Source organism: Gobius niger (genome assembly GCF_951799975.1).
Source record: "Gobius niger genome assembly, chromosome: 13".
Classification (NCBI taxonomy): domain Eukaryota; kingdom Metazoa; phylum Chordata; class Actinopteri; order Gobiiformes; family Gobiidae; genus Gobius; species Gobius niger.
Genome location: NC_136864.1, coordinates 1304385 through 1319171, shown reverse-complemented (window position 1 = coordinate 1319171; position 14787 = coordinate 1304385). Strand labels below are relative to the sequence as shown.

At 51.0% G+C, this 14787-nt stretch overlaps 1 protein-coding gene across 1 annotated transcript in view; it reads right to left on the bottom strand.

Moving 5' to 3' along the window:
• selenbp1 (selenium binding protein 1) overlaps nt 1-11820 on the bottom strand; it is a 36943-nt gene extending 25123 nt beyond the window's left edge. The window contains exons 1-2 of the mRNA XM_079569340.1: nt 11788-11820; nt 3076-3126 (exon numbers count right to left, since the gene is read on the bottom strand). Coding sequence (XP_079425466.1) covers nt 3076-3126; nt 11788-11791 — 55 coding nt within the window. The 5' untranslated portion in view covers nt 11792-11820. The remainder of the gene's footprint in view (nt 1-3075; nt 3127-11787) is intronic.
• Between the last annotated feature and the right edge of the window lie 2967 nt (nt 11821-14787).

The window sequence follows — 14787 nt, the reverse complement described above, 5'->3', positions numbered from 1 at the left end:
CACGGGTCAGTCACGGGTCAGTCACGGGTCAGTCTCAGGGAACAGTCACGGGTCAGTCACGGGTCAGTCTCAGGGAACAGTCACGGGTCAGTCACGGGTCAGTCTCGGGTCAGTCACGGGTCAGTCACGGGTCAGTCTCAGGGAACAGTCACGGGTCAGTCACGGGTCAGTCTCAGGGAACAGTCACGGGTCAGTCACGGGTCAGTCTCGGGTCAGTCACGGGTCAGTCACGGGTCAGTCTCAGGGAACAGTCACGGGTCAGTCTCGGGTCAGTCTCGGGTCAGTCACGGGTCAGTCACGGGTCAGTCTCGGGTCAGTCTCGGGTCAGTCACGGGTCAGTCACGGGTCAGTCTCAGGGAACAGTCACGGGTCAGTCACGGGTCAGTCACGGGTCAGTCACGGGTCAGTCTCAGGGAACAGTCACGGGTCAGTCACGGGTCAGTCTCGGGTCAGTCACGGGTCAGTCACGGGTCAGTCTCAGGGAACAGTCACGGGTCAGTCACGGGTCAGTCACGGGTCAGTCACGGGTCAGTCTCAGGGAACAGTCACGGGTCAGTCACGGGTCAGTCTCGGGTCAGTCACGGGTCAGTCACGGGTCAGTCACGGGTCAGTCTCAGGGAACAGTCACGGGTCAGTCACGGGTCAGTCACGGGTCAGTCTCAGGGAACAGTCACGGGTCAGTCACGGGTCAGTCACGGGTCAGTCTCAGGGAACAGTCACGGGTCAGTCTCAGGGAACAGTCTCGGGTCAGTCACGGGTCAGTCTCAGGGAACAGTCACGGGTCAGTCTCAGGGAACAGTCACGGGTCAGTCACGGGTCAGTCACGGGTCAGTCACGGGTCAGTCTCAGGGAACAGTCACGGGTCAGTCTCAGGGAACAGTCACGGGTCAGTCACGGGTCAGTCTCAGGGAACAGTCACGGGTCAGTCTCAGGGAACAGTCACGGGTCAGTCACGGGTCAGTCACGGGTCAGTCACGGGTCAGTCACGGGTCAGTCACGGGTCAGTCTCGGGTCAGTCACGGGTCAGTCACGGGTCAGTCACGGGTCAGTCACGGGTCAGTCACGGGTCAGTCACGGGTCAGTCACGGGTCAGTCTCAGGGAACAGTCACGGGTCAGTCACGGGTCAGTCTCAGGGAACAGTCACGGGTCAGTCTCAGGGAACAGTCACGGGTCAGTCACGGGTCAGTCTCAGGGAACAGTCACGGGTCAGTCACGGGTCAGTCACGGGTCAGTCTCAGGGAACAGTCACGGGTCAGTCTCAGGGAACAGTCACGGGTCAGTCTCAGGGAACAGTCACGGGTCAGTCACGGGTCAGTCTCAGGGAACAGTCACGGGTCAGTCACGGGTCAGTCTCAGGGAACAGTCACGGGTCAGTCACGGGTCAGTCTCAGGGAACAGTCACGGGTCAGTCTCAGGGAACAGTCACGGGTCAGTCACGGGTCAGTCTCAGGGAACAGTCACGGGTCAGTCACGGGTCAGTCACGGGTCAGTCTCAGGGAACAGTCACGGGTCAGTCTCAGGGAACAGTCACGGGTCAGTCACGGGTCAGTCACGGGTCAGTCACGGGTCAGTCTCGGGTCAGTCACGGGTCAGTCTCAGGGAACAGTCACGGGTCAGTCACGGGTCAGTCTCGGGTCAGTCACGGGTCAGTCACGGGTCAGTCTCAGGGAACAGTCACGGGTCAGTCACGGGTCAGTCACGGGTCAGTCTCAGGGAACAGTCACGGGTCAGTCTCAGGGAACAGTCTCGGGTCAGTCACGGGTCAGTCTCGGGTCAGTCTCGGGTCAGTCTCAGGGAACAGTCTCGGGTCAGTCACGGGTCAGTCTCGGGTCAGTCACGGGTCAGTCTCAGGGAACAGTCACGGGTCAGTCACGGGTCAGTCTCGGGTCAGTCACGGGTCAGTCACGGGTCAGTCTCAGGGAACAGTCACGGGTCAGTCACGGGTCAGTCACGGGTCAGTCTCAGGGAACAGTCTCGGGTCAGTCACGGGTCAGTCACGGGTCAGTCACGGGTCAGTCTCAGGGAACAGTCTCGGGTCAGTCACGGGTCAGTCACGGGTCAGTCACGGGTCAGTCTCAGGGAACAGTCACGGGTCAGTCACGGGTCAGTCTCGGGTCAGTCACGGGTCAGTCACGGGTCAGTCACGGGTCAGTCTCAGGGAACAGTCACGGGTCAGTCTCAGGGAACAGTCTCGGGTCAGTCACGGGTCAGTCACGGGTCAGTCTCGGGTCAGTCACGGGTCAGTCTCAGGGAACAGTCACGGGTCAGTCACGGGTCAGTCACGGGTCAGTCTCAGGGAACAGTCACGGGTCAGTCACGGGTCAGTCTCGGGTCAGTCACGGGTCAGTCTCGGGTCAGTCACGGGTCAGTCTCAGGGAACAGTCACGGGTCAGTCACGGGTCAGTCTCGGGTCAGTCACGGGTCAGTCTCAGGGAACAGTCACGGGTCAGTCACGGGTCAGTCACGGGTCAGTCACGGGTCAGTCACGGGTCAGTCACGGGTCAGTCTCGGGTCAGTCACGGGTCAGTCTCAGGGAACAGTCACGGGTCAGTCACGGGTCAGTCTCAGGGAACAGTCACGGGTCAGTCACGGGTCAGTCACGGGTCAGTCACGGGTCAGTCTCAGGGAACAGTCACGGGTCAGTCACGGGTCAGTCTCGGGTCAGTCACGGGTCAGTCTCGGGTCAGTCACGGGTCAGTCTCAGGGAACAGTCACGGGTCAGTCACGGGTCAGTCACGGGTCAGTCACGGGTCAGTCTCGGGTCAGTCACGGGTCAGTCTCAGGGAACAGTCACGGGTCAGTCACGGGTCAGTCTCAGGGAACAGTCACGGGTCAGTCACGGGTCAGTCACGGGTCAGTCACGGGTCAGTCTCAGGGAACAGTCACGGGTCAGTCACGGGTCAGTCTCGGGTCAGTCACGGGTCAGTCTCAGGGAACAGTCACGGGTCAGTCACGGGTCAGTCTCAGGGAACAGTCACGGGTCAGTCTCAGGGAACAGTCACGGGTCAGTCACGGGTCAGTCATGGGTCAGTCTCAGGGAACAGTCGAGGTCTCTCTAAAACAGGCTGACATACCCTTCATGGCCTCCAGGGGGCTGCTGTATCCCGGACCACATCCAGAGCAGGCTGTGAGGAAACAAAGGTTTAGACGTGGGAAGTGCTGAAGTTCTGCTCAGGGCTTCAGGTTTTATGATTAAAGCTGGATAAATGACACCGGTATCGCATTAAAGAAAAAATGTATATTCTACTGTTAAAAACTGTCAAAAAAATCAGCTCTGCTCCACCTCAGGGGTCGACAAGTTTGCATAGTGAAAAAACACAAGGGCCGAACCTCAACATTGTCCCTAAAGGAAAGAACTATTTTCTGCAAATGCCAAAGTTTTACATCAGTGGTTCTAAAGCCGGGGTCGGCAACGTCAGGCCCGGGGGCCAAATCCGGCCCTCCAGCACAGAACCTCTGGCCCTCAAGAGGATTTTGAGAAACATTATGACACAAATCAGAAAGAACTTTAACATTTTTAAGGTTAAATGGAAGAAATACTGTCAATACAATGAGGTCATATTATGAACAACTCTGGCATTTGTAGAAAGTGCACTGGAAAAATAATGATCATTTTAACCTCTTACCACCCGCCTGAACCAAATGCCTTCTGTCCTCTTTGGCTGTTATATAGGCCTGTGTAGCACCTCATTTGAAAGCTAAGACCCACAAAACTGATCTTTTTCCTCACGTTGTTGCTGTGTTGTGTCACCTTTTGTATGTTTTTTTTTCTTCTTTTTTTCATTTTTGTCACGCAACAAAAATGTGACAAAAATTCAACAAAAAGTGATAAAAATTCAACAATAAAATGACAAAAATTCAACAAAAAGTGACAAAAAATGGGTTCAGGTTCAGGTCTGACCAGTCCAGGGTCCAGGTCAGTCTCGTGTTAAGCCTCTGTTTCCTTCAGTTACATAAGTCGACATGCTTGACTCCCACATTCCTGCTCTTCTTGTTTATTTAACCTCAGACGCCCCGTGAGATCCCCCCCCCCCCTCCCCCCTCCTCCCGCCTCCTCCCTCCTCCCCCCTCCCTCTCCCTCCTCTACATCATCATAACAACCTTTACACAGGGAAAAAAAATGTCCGGCAGTGATACGATCTGTAATAAACAGGCCTAATCTTTAACCACATGAACGTGTCCTGAGCAGAACTAAGCAGGGCAGGGCAGGGGGGGAAAGAGCAGGGGGGGGGAAGTGCAGGGGGGGGGGAGTGCAGGGGGGGGGGAGTGCTCGGCTCGTTTAATATTCGTTTTTTAAATTATTATTCTGATAAAAACTATGGAATTCTATGGAAATATATTGACTTATTTGGAGAGACGTTTGCATTGGGACTTTGGAGCAGAGAGTGACCGAGTGATGGAATTACACCGGAAAGGAAAGGACAGGGATGGACTGTGGTTTTGGACCCGGCAGCTTTGGAGACGGACCAGAGATGGAAAAGGGATGAACTTCCTGCTCTGGAGACCTGAACTAATGCTGAGACCAAGTAAAAGCTTATAAATTATAAACATGAACTACCGTAAATGCTCTAATATAGGCCGGGGCCTTTATTTACTCAAGGGCATCAGGACCAGGCCTTTATTGGAACCAGGCCACAATTAGAGACAGGCCTTTATTTCTATTTGAGCAAAACGGACGACCAGGAAAATGAAGAAAAACGAGGTTTGTGTCCATTTGCACCTAAAATATTAGGTTTATTTATTAATGAACATTTCAAACCCTCTCCCAGCGGCTGGAACATTGACGCCTTTTATTTTGTCGGGACAACAGGAAGTGTTTCGTTGCTGTTAGCGGAGCTTTGACATCAGTGTCACTGCAGGTTTCTGTTTCGTTTTTACCGCGGACCGGATTATTTGTTGTTATCTTGTGTAAAAGGCGAGTTTAGACGGAGCGTTTGTGTTTGTGATCGATCATGAGACTGACCCGAGAGAAGACGAGACGCTCGCGCTGATGGGAGGAGTTATTTTGAGGCGTGAGACTGACCTGCACACGGAGCAGCTGGACGTGCTTTGAAGACGCGATGGAGACTTTATTAAAACCCTGGAGGGTCATAAACATTTGCCCTGTTTCCAAATATCGTCACAGGAGGTTTGAAAAGTGGCTAAATCTGTGTCAAAGTTACGCTGGGATCAGCTCCTCCGCAGCGTCGCCCTCGGCCCGGGTTCAGTTTGTTACTTCCTGCACGTGAGTTTTCATTTACACCAGTATGAGACAAATTCCTAACATGGGGAATATTTCTACCGCCATTGTTTCTAATAAAAGCCCGGCCTGTTTTAGAGACCGGCTTTAATTTGCCTCCGCCAGCCGCGAACCCGGCCCCTGTCGGAGACCCGGCCTCTAATGGAATACAGGTCAGTATTAGAGAATTTACGGTATTCTGTAATAATTCTCTTCCTCCTGAGAGGAGGTTTGAAGCAGCTGGACCTTATCTCTCTTATCTCTCCTACGGCGTCATCACTTTCCCTTCAAGGCCAAGCCACAGAGCTAAAGCAGGACTGAGCTCTGAGTCATATTCAGCACAACACTGACTTCCAGACTGTAAACAACTGCACACACATACCCCCCCATAACCACGCCCCCGCCGTTCTGCGTCTGCCTCGATGGTTGGATGGTGCTGACTGGCAGCCACGCCTCCGTCAATCTGCCTCAGGCCTGCTGCGGCTACTACGGTCGCTTAGTTATTGCCACATTATTACTCCTGCCCTCGGGAGGAACCGCGAGCCCAAGAGTAACTCGCCTGGCCGTCCAAAACATGCAGTCGCTGCTGTCACGTTGGACAAATAAACTTTAAAGGGGGGGTATTATGCAAAATGTACTTTCTCAAGCTTTCCATCATGTTATTCTGTCACTCCCTCATTAAAAACATGGCTGAAGTGTTGCCTTGGCACATTCACGTATTTCTGAGTCATCTGTAAAAACTCTGATGGCGGCCATTTTAGGGATAGGTTTGCCTGAGTCCTCCTAGGAACGCCCCCACCTCCTGGAGACGCCTCCGAGCTTTGGTCACCAGCCGAGTAACCGACCACTGCTCCTCAGCAGAACCCCCTCCCCACTGATGCCACAGACAGCGTGTGGAGGGGGCGTGTCTAAAGGCTCAGAGGTTCTTAAAGAGACAGAGGCCTATTTCAAGACATTCACTACAGCCATTTTGAGAGAGACATTTTATACAAGGCAGTTATTCTAATTTACTGCATTTACAGACCAACAGAAGGTTTGTCATCATTGTAGTGTGATATAGACTGGTGCTATGGGACTGGAAAAAGCAGAACACCCCCTCTTTAACTTGCACTGTCCCATCAAATAAACCAATAAAAAAAATACAAAAGGTGTGGCGCAAATAAAGTCTTTTCCTTTTATTCTAAAGACATTCCATCCAACTTTTTTATAAAGCACGTTCAAAACAACCCGGCGACACAATCACTACAGTCGTACATTGAAGCTGCACGAGTAGCTGAGAGAGAAACGGCATCACGGCAACAGCGAAAGAGAAGCCAGAGCTTGAAGACCCTCCACATCACTACAGTCTCCTGTTTGGGAACACTTTGTCTTTCCGGTTCAAACTCATGACGGGGACAGACGAGTGGATAAACAGACGAGTGGATAAACAGACGAGTGGATAAACAGACGAGTGGATAAACAGACGAGTGGATAAATCCAAAGTTGTGCCGACATTATTCCACGGAGATCGGGTTTGCAGCAGCAACACATCAAACATGTTAACGCACTTAAAACGGCATCATCCGAGTGTGAAAACCACGTCTACTAAAGAAAAGCAGCCTCTGCAAACACCGCTAACGTCGGCATCAAACAACCCCTGTCCAGTAGCTCGGATCAGGCAAAAGCATCACGCAGGGTCCTCCACGTCGAAAGGAGCAGCTGAGGTGGCTCGGGCATCTGTTTCGGATGCCTCCTGGTCGCCTCCCGCGGGAGGTGTTCCAGGCATGTCCTAGTGGGACAAGGCCTCGTGGAAGACCCAGGACACGCTGGTGGGACTATGTCTCCGAGCTGGCCTGGTGTCGCCTCGGGGTCCCCCCAGAACAGCTGGAGGAAGTGTGTGTGGATCGGGAAGTTTGGGCATCTCTGCTGAGACTGCTGCCCCCGCGACCCGGCCCCGGATAAAGCGGAAGAAAATGGATGGATGGATGGATGGATTTGCACCATATTCAGTTGTTGAAGGCGTTGGCTTTAAGTATTTGATTAAAAGTGTTGAGCCGCTACAATCTCCCATCACGTCTGCACTTCAACCAAAAAGTTATACCAGCACTTTATGAAAAAGCTCAAACTGATGTGAACAAGCTCTGAGTGGCGACTGTGTCACTTACTTACAGTATTTACATTTTTATTTTGTATTTCATTCTAAGAGAGCAATTTATTTAAAATATCACCCAAATGGGTCACTTTTATTTATTTTATGCAAGAATTCTATTGTGTATTGGCAGCTTTTCAAAAGAAACATTTTGTTAGTTCTTATTTATTTGTACCGAAAATTAACCGAACCGAGCTCTCAAACTGTGAACCGAATACAATTTTAGCATAACGTTACACCCCTAGTCACATAACACCAGTCTTTGGCGTTTAGCTCAGTCTGAGAGTCGACTTTTGTTTGTGTTTGTGTCGCCGGGTTGTTTTGAACGTGCTTTATAAAAAACGTTGGGTGGAATGTCTTTAGAATAAAAGGAAAAGACTTTATTTGAGCGACACCTTTTGTATTTTTTTTATTGGTTTATTTGATGGGACAGTGCAAGTTAAAGAGGGGGTATTCTGCTTTTCTCAGTCCCACAGCACCAGTCTATATCACACTACAATGATGACAAACCTTCTGTTGGTCTGTAAATGCAGTAAATTAGAATAACTGCCTTGTATAAAATGTCTCTCTCAAAATGGCTGTAGTGAATGTCTTGAAATAGGCCTCTGTCTCTTTAAGAACCTCTGAGCCTTTAGACACGCCCCCTCCACACGCTGTCTGTGGCATCAGTGGGGAGGGGGTTCTGCTGAGGAGCAGTGGTTGGTTACTCGGCTGGTGACGAAAGCTCGGAGGCGTCTCCAGGAGGTGGGGGCGTTCCTAGGAGGACTCAGGCAAACCTATCCCTAAAATGGCCGCCATCAGAGTTTTTACAGATTACTCAGAAATACGTGAATGTGACAAGGCAACACTTCAGCCATGTTTTTAATGAGGGAGTGACAGAATAACATGATGGAAAGCTTGAAAAAGTCCATTTTGCAGAATACCCCCCCCTTTAACTTTGCGAAAAGAGTGAAACGGCGCCCCCGATTTGACGCTGGTGGCCAAACAGTGTACTGCATCCACATTTACCATTGAGAATGAATGGGAGAGAGTTGGTATTAACCAGATGTGGCGCAAAAGTAGGTCATTCTCTCTTTGTTCACCCCTGCTCTAACTAATCCTGGTCTATTGTACATGTTTTTAGTGGTAGGAGAAACCGGAGTACCTGGAGGGAACCTACATAGACACGGGGAGAACATGCAAACTCATACTGTCACTGTTTTACATCACAGGTTCTCGACTGGCAGTGGAGGAACGTTTCTCTGAAATCACTTCACTTTTAGGTATTGGGGTTTTTCCAGACGAAATGCCTGAAAACACAAGTCATTCACACTTCTGTAAATCATTTCAGCTGCTGTTGTGCAAATGGAAAAGGCAACAACACAACCTTTCTCTGCCTGATGTTTTGGTCACATCAGTGTTTTGCCATGAGGCGGCGTCTGACCCGCTGAAGCTGCTCATCCGTGCGCTGTTTCTTTAGATCTTTATCTAAAAAAGATCTAAAAATCTTTTTTTTGAGATCTAAAAAATGTGACAAAAAAATGACAAAAATGTGACAAAAATGTGACAAAAAATGACAAAAATGTGACAAAAAAATGACAAAAAAATGACAAAAAAATGACAAAAATGTGACAAAAAATGACAAAAATGTGACAAAAAATGACAAAAATGTGATAAAAAAATGACTAAAATGTGACAAAAAAATGACTAAAAAATGACAAAAATGTGATAAAAAATGACCAAAATGTGATAAAAAAATGACAAAAGTGTGATAAAAATGTGATAAAAAAATGACAAAAATGTGATAAAAATGTGATAAAAAAATGACAAAAGTGTGATAAAAATGTGATAAAAAAATGACAAAAGTGTGATAAAAATGTGATAAAAAAATGACAAAAATGTGACAAAAAAATGACAAAAATGTGATAAAAAAAATGACAAAAATGTGATAAAAAAATGACAAAAATGTGATAAAAAAAATGACAAAAATGTGACAAAAAAATGACAAAAATGTGACAAAAAAAATGACAAAAATGTGATAAAAATTTGACAAAAAAATGACATCAACATGTGTTTCTTCAACATGTAAATATGCCAGAATTTGCCATACAGATGACAGACAGGACAAACATACAGAGAAAACACCATCACAGAGACAGAAAGAGACAGTGATGATGAACGACAACAGTAAATATGTAAAAAGTAGGTAAATGTTCACAGATAAAAGATCAGAAAGGGACAATACACAAAACACCACAGTCTCCCACACAGCCAGACATGTGTCAGTGGTGACTCTAGACCATGGTGTGTTCACATGTCTGATTGTCCAAAAGCCACTTCTTCACAGAGTTTCTAAACGTGTGGAGTGAGGTCAGGTTCCAGGAGGTTCCTCAGTTCTGGAGGAGTGAGCTGCTCGTACTGAGGAGGCAGATTGTCCAAAAGAAGTCTTTCTGAATGGGATTTCACAGTCTCCTCTGCTTGTATTTACATTCAGCTGTATAAACTCCTGTAATGGGGGCGGGGCAAGTCCATTTAGGGTTTTACAGACCATAATTACATCTGAATACATTAAGCCCTTAACTCCCACCTGATCCGAGCACATTTTCTCTAGTTTGGCTTTACCCCAATCCAAAAGCTTCTGGAAAAAAGGTGAGAAAATAGCAACAAAACTGAGACGAAAAAATTACAAAAATGTGACAAAAAAATGACAAAAAAAAGAAGAAAAAAAAGAAAGAAAAAATTTTACAAAAATGTGATAAAAAATTACAAAAAAATTACAAAAAAATTACAAAAAAATTACAAAAAAATTACAAAAAAATTACAAAAAAATTACAAAAATGTGATAAAAATGTGATAAAAATGTGATAAAAATGTGATAAAAATGTGATAATCTCTCTCTGGTTGCCGACTTAGAGAAAAACAGTCACATAGTTTTGCTAAGTGTATGTTGAATTGTTTCTCTCTCTTATATCTCTGGTTCACACCTTTCATATCCCAGGCTCGCACAGGTTTCAGAGACAATAACTGAAACAGTAATAGATCCCAGAGGTGGGAGACTCGAGTCACATGACTTGACTCGAGTCACAACTTTCGGGACTTGAGACTGACTTGACGAAAGCTGCAGAAAGACTTGACTTGACTTGGGACTTGCTGTTTGTGACTCGAGACTTAACTTGGACTTGAGGCCAATGACTCTCAGTGACTCGCTGTGACTTTATAGTTATTAATTATTTGAGAGAAACTGTTAAAGATCAGGATTCATTTTGTAAAAGCGGCGCATCTTTGTTTGGTAATTATCCACATGCGAGTTCGGTTTCCCGACGGAGTGTCTAATCAATACAGCGCGAAAAGGCAGGAGGAAAAACCACGTGTTTCTTTGGATGCATTAAAGGTTTTCTAAACAGAGTGAAGAGGTGGAGATTTATGGAGATTTACGGACAGGAAAACGTTTGAAAAAAAATGACGAAAAAATGACAAAAAAAAAAGATTAAAAAGTGATAAAAATTTGATAAAAATTTGACAAGAAAATGACGAAAAAATTGACGAAAAAAGTACAAAAAAATTACGAAAAAATGACGAAAAAATGACAAAAATGTGATAAAAATTTGACAAGAAAATGACAAAAATTTGACTAAAAAAATGACCCAAAAATGACAAAAAATGACAAAAAATGACAAAAAATGACGAAAAAATGACAAAAATGTGATAAAAATGTAATAAAAATGTGATAGAATTTGACAAGAAAATTACAAAAATTTGACGAAAAAAGTCCAAAAAAATGATGAAAAAATGACAAAAAAAATGACAAAAATGTGATAAAAATTTGACAAGAAAATTAGGAAAACGTTTGAAACAATGGGCTGGACCTACAGCGCAGACGGAGCCTCCAGAACCACGGTGTAAGAGCTGATTAATCAACAGGAATCTTGGGGCTTTTCGATGTTTTAATTCATTCACACAAAGTTTACAGCATTTAGAGGTTATTTTACGCATCCGCCACAGCCCAGTGACAGCGGGACTGAAGGCTACGCAGAATCTACTTTGAGCAGGGGCGAATCCGAGTATACAGGGGCTGGGGTTTGAATTTTTTGGTGGCTAAATATTAAATAAACTTGGGGACAAAAATGGCAACTCCACTTTAGAAATCTCCACACACCGACTTAAACGTGTCTGCTTTGTTGATAAAGTTTTGCACGGACGTTCCCGCTCCCCCAGAATGCACCAGACAAACCTCTGCAAACCGAGTCCCAGAGCGTTTACAGCAGAGACAGAGCGACGTTTATCAAGTGTTTTTCCAGAGCCAGTTTTCTCCTGTGAAAACACAAACTGACCCCATCTGCCCCGGGGCCTTACACAACCCCCTGGAACCGGGACAGCCCCCCCTCTGCCTCCCCCCTCTGCCTCCCCCCCTCCCTCTGAACACTTGCTGCCTGTTTGAGGAGGAGATGAAGAGAAACTCACCCATGACTGTAGCTGCTGAGCTCCTGAAGCCTTGTGCTGAGGGAGGGCGGGACAAAAGCCCTTTGACCGACGCCCTCGGCCAATCAGCCGCAGGGGCCGGAGTGGGAAAGGTTTAACTCTTTGCTGTGAGTCGCACCAGCAGCAGAAACTTCACTAAGTCCTGGACACGAGACAAAGAACCCGATTTCTCACTCGCTCCAACACACATTTACCCTGTGGATAAATGTTTGATCCACGTTTGTGCAGAAAGTGAAGAAATCAGGTTTATCTTAATGATCAGCCGAGATTTAATGAGAAATTTGCTCTATGGTTGTTAACGTAAGTCTGCAACTGTAGCTATGAGTGAAGACCTGAACCTGCTGAATATATTTCCATCCATCCATTTTCTTCCGCTTTATCCAGGACACTCGGCTGCACTTTGGTCTGAAGTGGGCGTGGTCAGCCATCTACATCATCAGTCGCTGCCCAAGTGCTGTTCCAACAGGTGTGTTTAAGAGCGAGGCGGCTGCAGGCGGCTGTAGGCGGCTGTAGGCGGCTGTAGGCGGCTGTAGGCGGCTGTAGGCGGCTGTAGGCGGCTGTAGGCGGCTCTGCAGGCGGCTCTGCAGGCGGCTGTAGGCGGCTGTAGGCGGCTGTAGGCGGCTCTGCAGGCGGCTGTAGGCGGCTCTGCAGGCGGCTGTAGGCGGCTGTAAGCGGCTGTAGGCGGCTGTAGGCGGCTGTAGGCGGCTGTAGGCGGCTGTAGGCGGCTCTGCAGGCGGCTGTAGGCGGCTGTAGGCGGCTGTAGGCGGCTCTGCAGGCGGCTGTAGGCGGCTCTGCAGGCGGCTGTAGGCGGCTGTAAGCGGCTGTAGGCGGCTGTAGGCGGCTGTAGGCGGCTGTAGGCGGCTGTAGGCGGCTGTAGGCGGCTGTAGGCGGCTGTAGGCGGCTCTGCAGGCGGCTGTAGGCGGCTCTGCAGGCGGCTGTAGGCGGCTGTAGGCGGCTGTAGGCGGCTGCAGGCGGCTGTAGGCGGCTGTAGGCGGCTGTAGGCGGCTGTAGGCGGCTGTAGGCGGCTGTAGGCGGCTGTAGGCGGCTCTGCAGGCGGCTGTAGGCGGCTCTGCAGGCGGCTGTAGGCGGCTGTAGGCGGCTGTAGGCGGCTGTAGGCGGCTGTAAGCGGCTGTAGGCGGCTGTAGGCGGCTCTGTAGGCGGCTGTAGGCGGCTGTAGGCGGCTGTAGGCGGCTGTAGGCGGCTGTAGGCGGCTGTAGGCGGCTCTGCAGGCGGCTGTAGGCGGCTCTGCAGGCGGCTGTAGGCGGCTGTAGGCGGCTGTAGGCGGCTGTAGGCGGCTGTAAGCGGCTGTAGGCGGCTGTAGGCGGCTCTGTAGGCGGCTGTAGGCGGCTCTGCAGGCGGCTGTAGGCGGCTCTGCAGGCGGCTGCAGGCGGCTGTAGGCGGCTGTAGGCGGCTCTGCAGGCGGCTGTAGGCGGCTGTAGGCGGCTGTAGGCGGCTGTAGGCGGCTCTGTAGGCGGCTCTGTAGGCGGCTGTAGGCGGCTGTAGGCGGCTGTAGGCGGCTGTAAGCGGCTGTAGGCGGCTGTAGGCGGCTGTAGGCGGCTGTAAGCGGCTGCAGGCGGCTGTAGGCGGCTCTGTAGGCGGCTGTAGGCGGCTGTAGGCGGCTGTAGGCGGCTGTAAGCGGCTGTAGGCGGCTGTAGGCGGCTGTAGGCGGCTGTAGGCGGCTGTAGGCGGCTGTAAGCGGCTGTAGGCGGCTGTAGGCGGCTGTAGGCGGCTGTAGGCGGCTGTAGGCGGCTGTAAGCGGCTGCAGGCGGCTCTGTAGGCGGCTGTAGGCGGCTGTAGGCGGCTGTAGGCGGCTCTGTAGGCGGCTGTAGGCGGCTGTAGGCGGCTGTAGGCGGCTGTAAGCGGCTGTAGGCGGCTGTAGGCGGCTGTAGGCGGCTGTAGGCGGCTGTAGGCGGCTGTAGGCGGCTGTAGGCGGCTGTAGGCGGCTGTAAGCGGCTGCAGGCGGCTGTAGGCGGCTGCAGGCGGCTCTGTAGGCGGCTGTAGGCGGCTGTAGGCGGCTGTAGGCGGCTGTAGGCGGCTCTGTAGGCGGCTGTAGGCGGCTGTAGGCGGCTGTAGGCGGCTGTAAGCGGCTGTAGGCGGCTGTAGGCGGCTGTAGGCGGCTGTAGGCGGCTGTAGGCGGCTGTAGGCGGCTGTAGGCGGCTGTAGGCGGCTGTAAGCGGCTGCAGGCGGCTGTAGGCGGCTGTAAGCGGCTGCAGGCGGCTGTAGGCGGCTCTGTAGGCGGCTCTGTAGGCGGCTGTAGGCGGCTGTAGGCGGCTGTAGGCGGCTGTAGGCGGCTGTAAGCGGCTGCAGGCGGCTGTAGGCGGCTGTAAGCGGCTGCAGGCGGCTGTAGGCGGCTCTGTAGGCGGCTCTGTAGGCGGCTGTAGGCGGCTGTAGGCGGCTGTAGGCGGCTGTAAGCGGCTGTAGGCGGCTGTAGGCGGCTGCAGGCGGCTGTAGGCGGCTGTAGGCGGCTGTAGGCGGCTGTAGGCGGCTGTAAGCGGCTGCAGGCGGCTGTAGGCGGCTGTAGGCGGCTGTAGGCGGCTGTAGGCGGCTGTAGGCGGCTGTAGGCGGCTGTAGGCGGCTGCAGGCGGCTGTAGGCGGCTGTAGGCGGCTGTAGGCGGCTGCAGGCGGCTGTAGGCGGCTGTAGGCGGCTGTAGGCGGCTGCAGGCGGCTGTAGGCGGCTGTAGGCGGCTGTAGGCGGCTGTAGGCGGCTGTAGGCGGCTGTAGGCGGCTGTAGGCGGCTGTAGGCGGCTGCAGGCGGCTGTAGGCGGCTGTAGGCGGCTGTAGGCGGCTGTAGGCGGCTGTAAGCGGCTGCAGGCGGCTGTAGGCGGCTCTGTAGGCGGCTCTGTAGGCGGCTGTAGGCGGCTGTAGGCGGCTGTAAGCGGCTGTAGGCGGCTGTAGGCGGCTGTAGGCGGCTCTGTAGGCGGCTGTAGGCGGCTGTAGGCGGCTGTAGGCGGCTGTAGGCGGCTGTAAGCGGCTGCAGGCGGC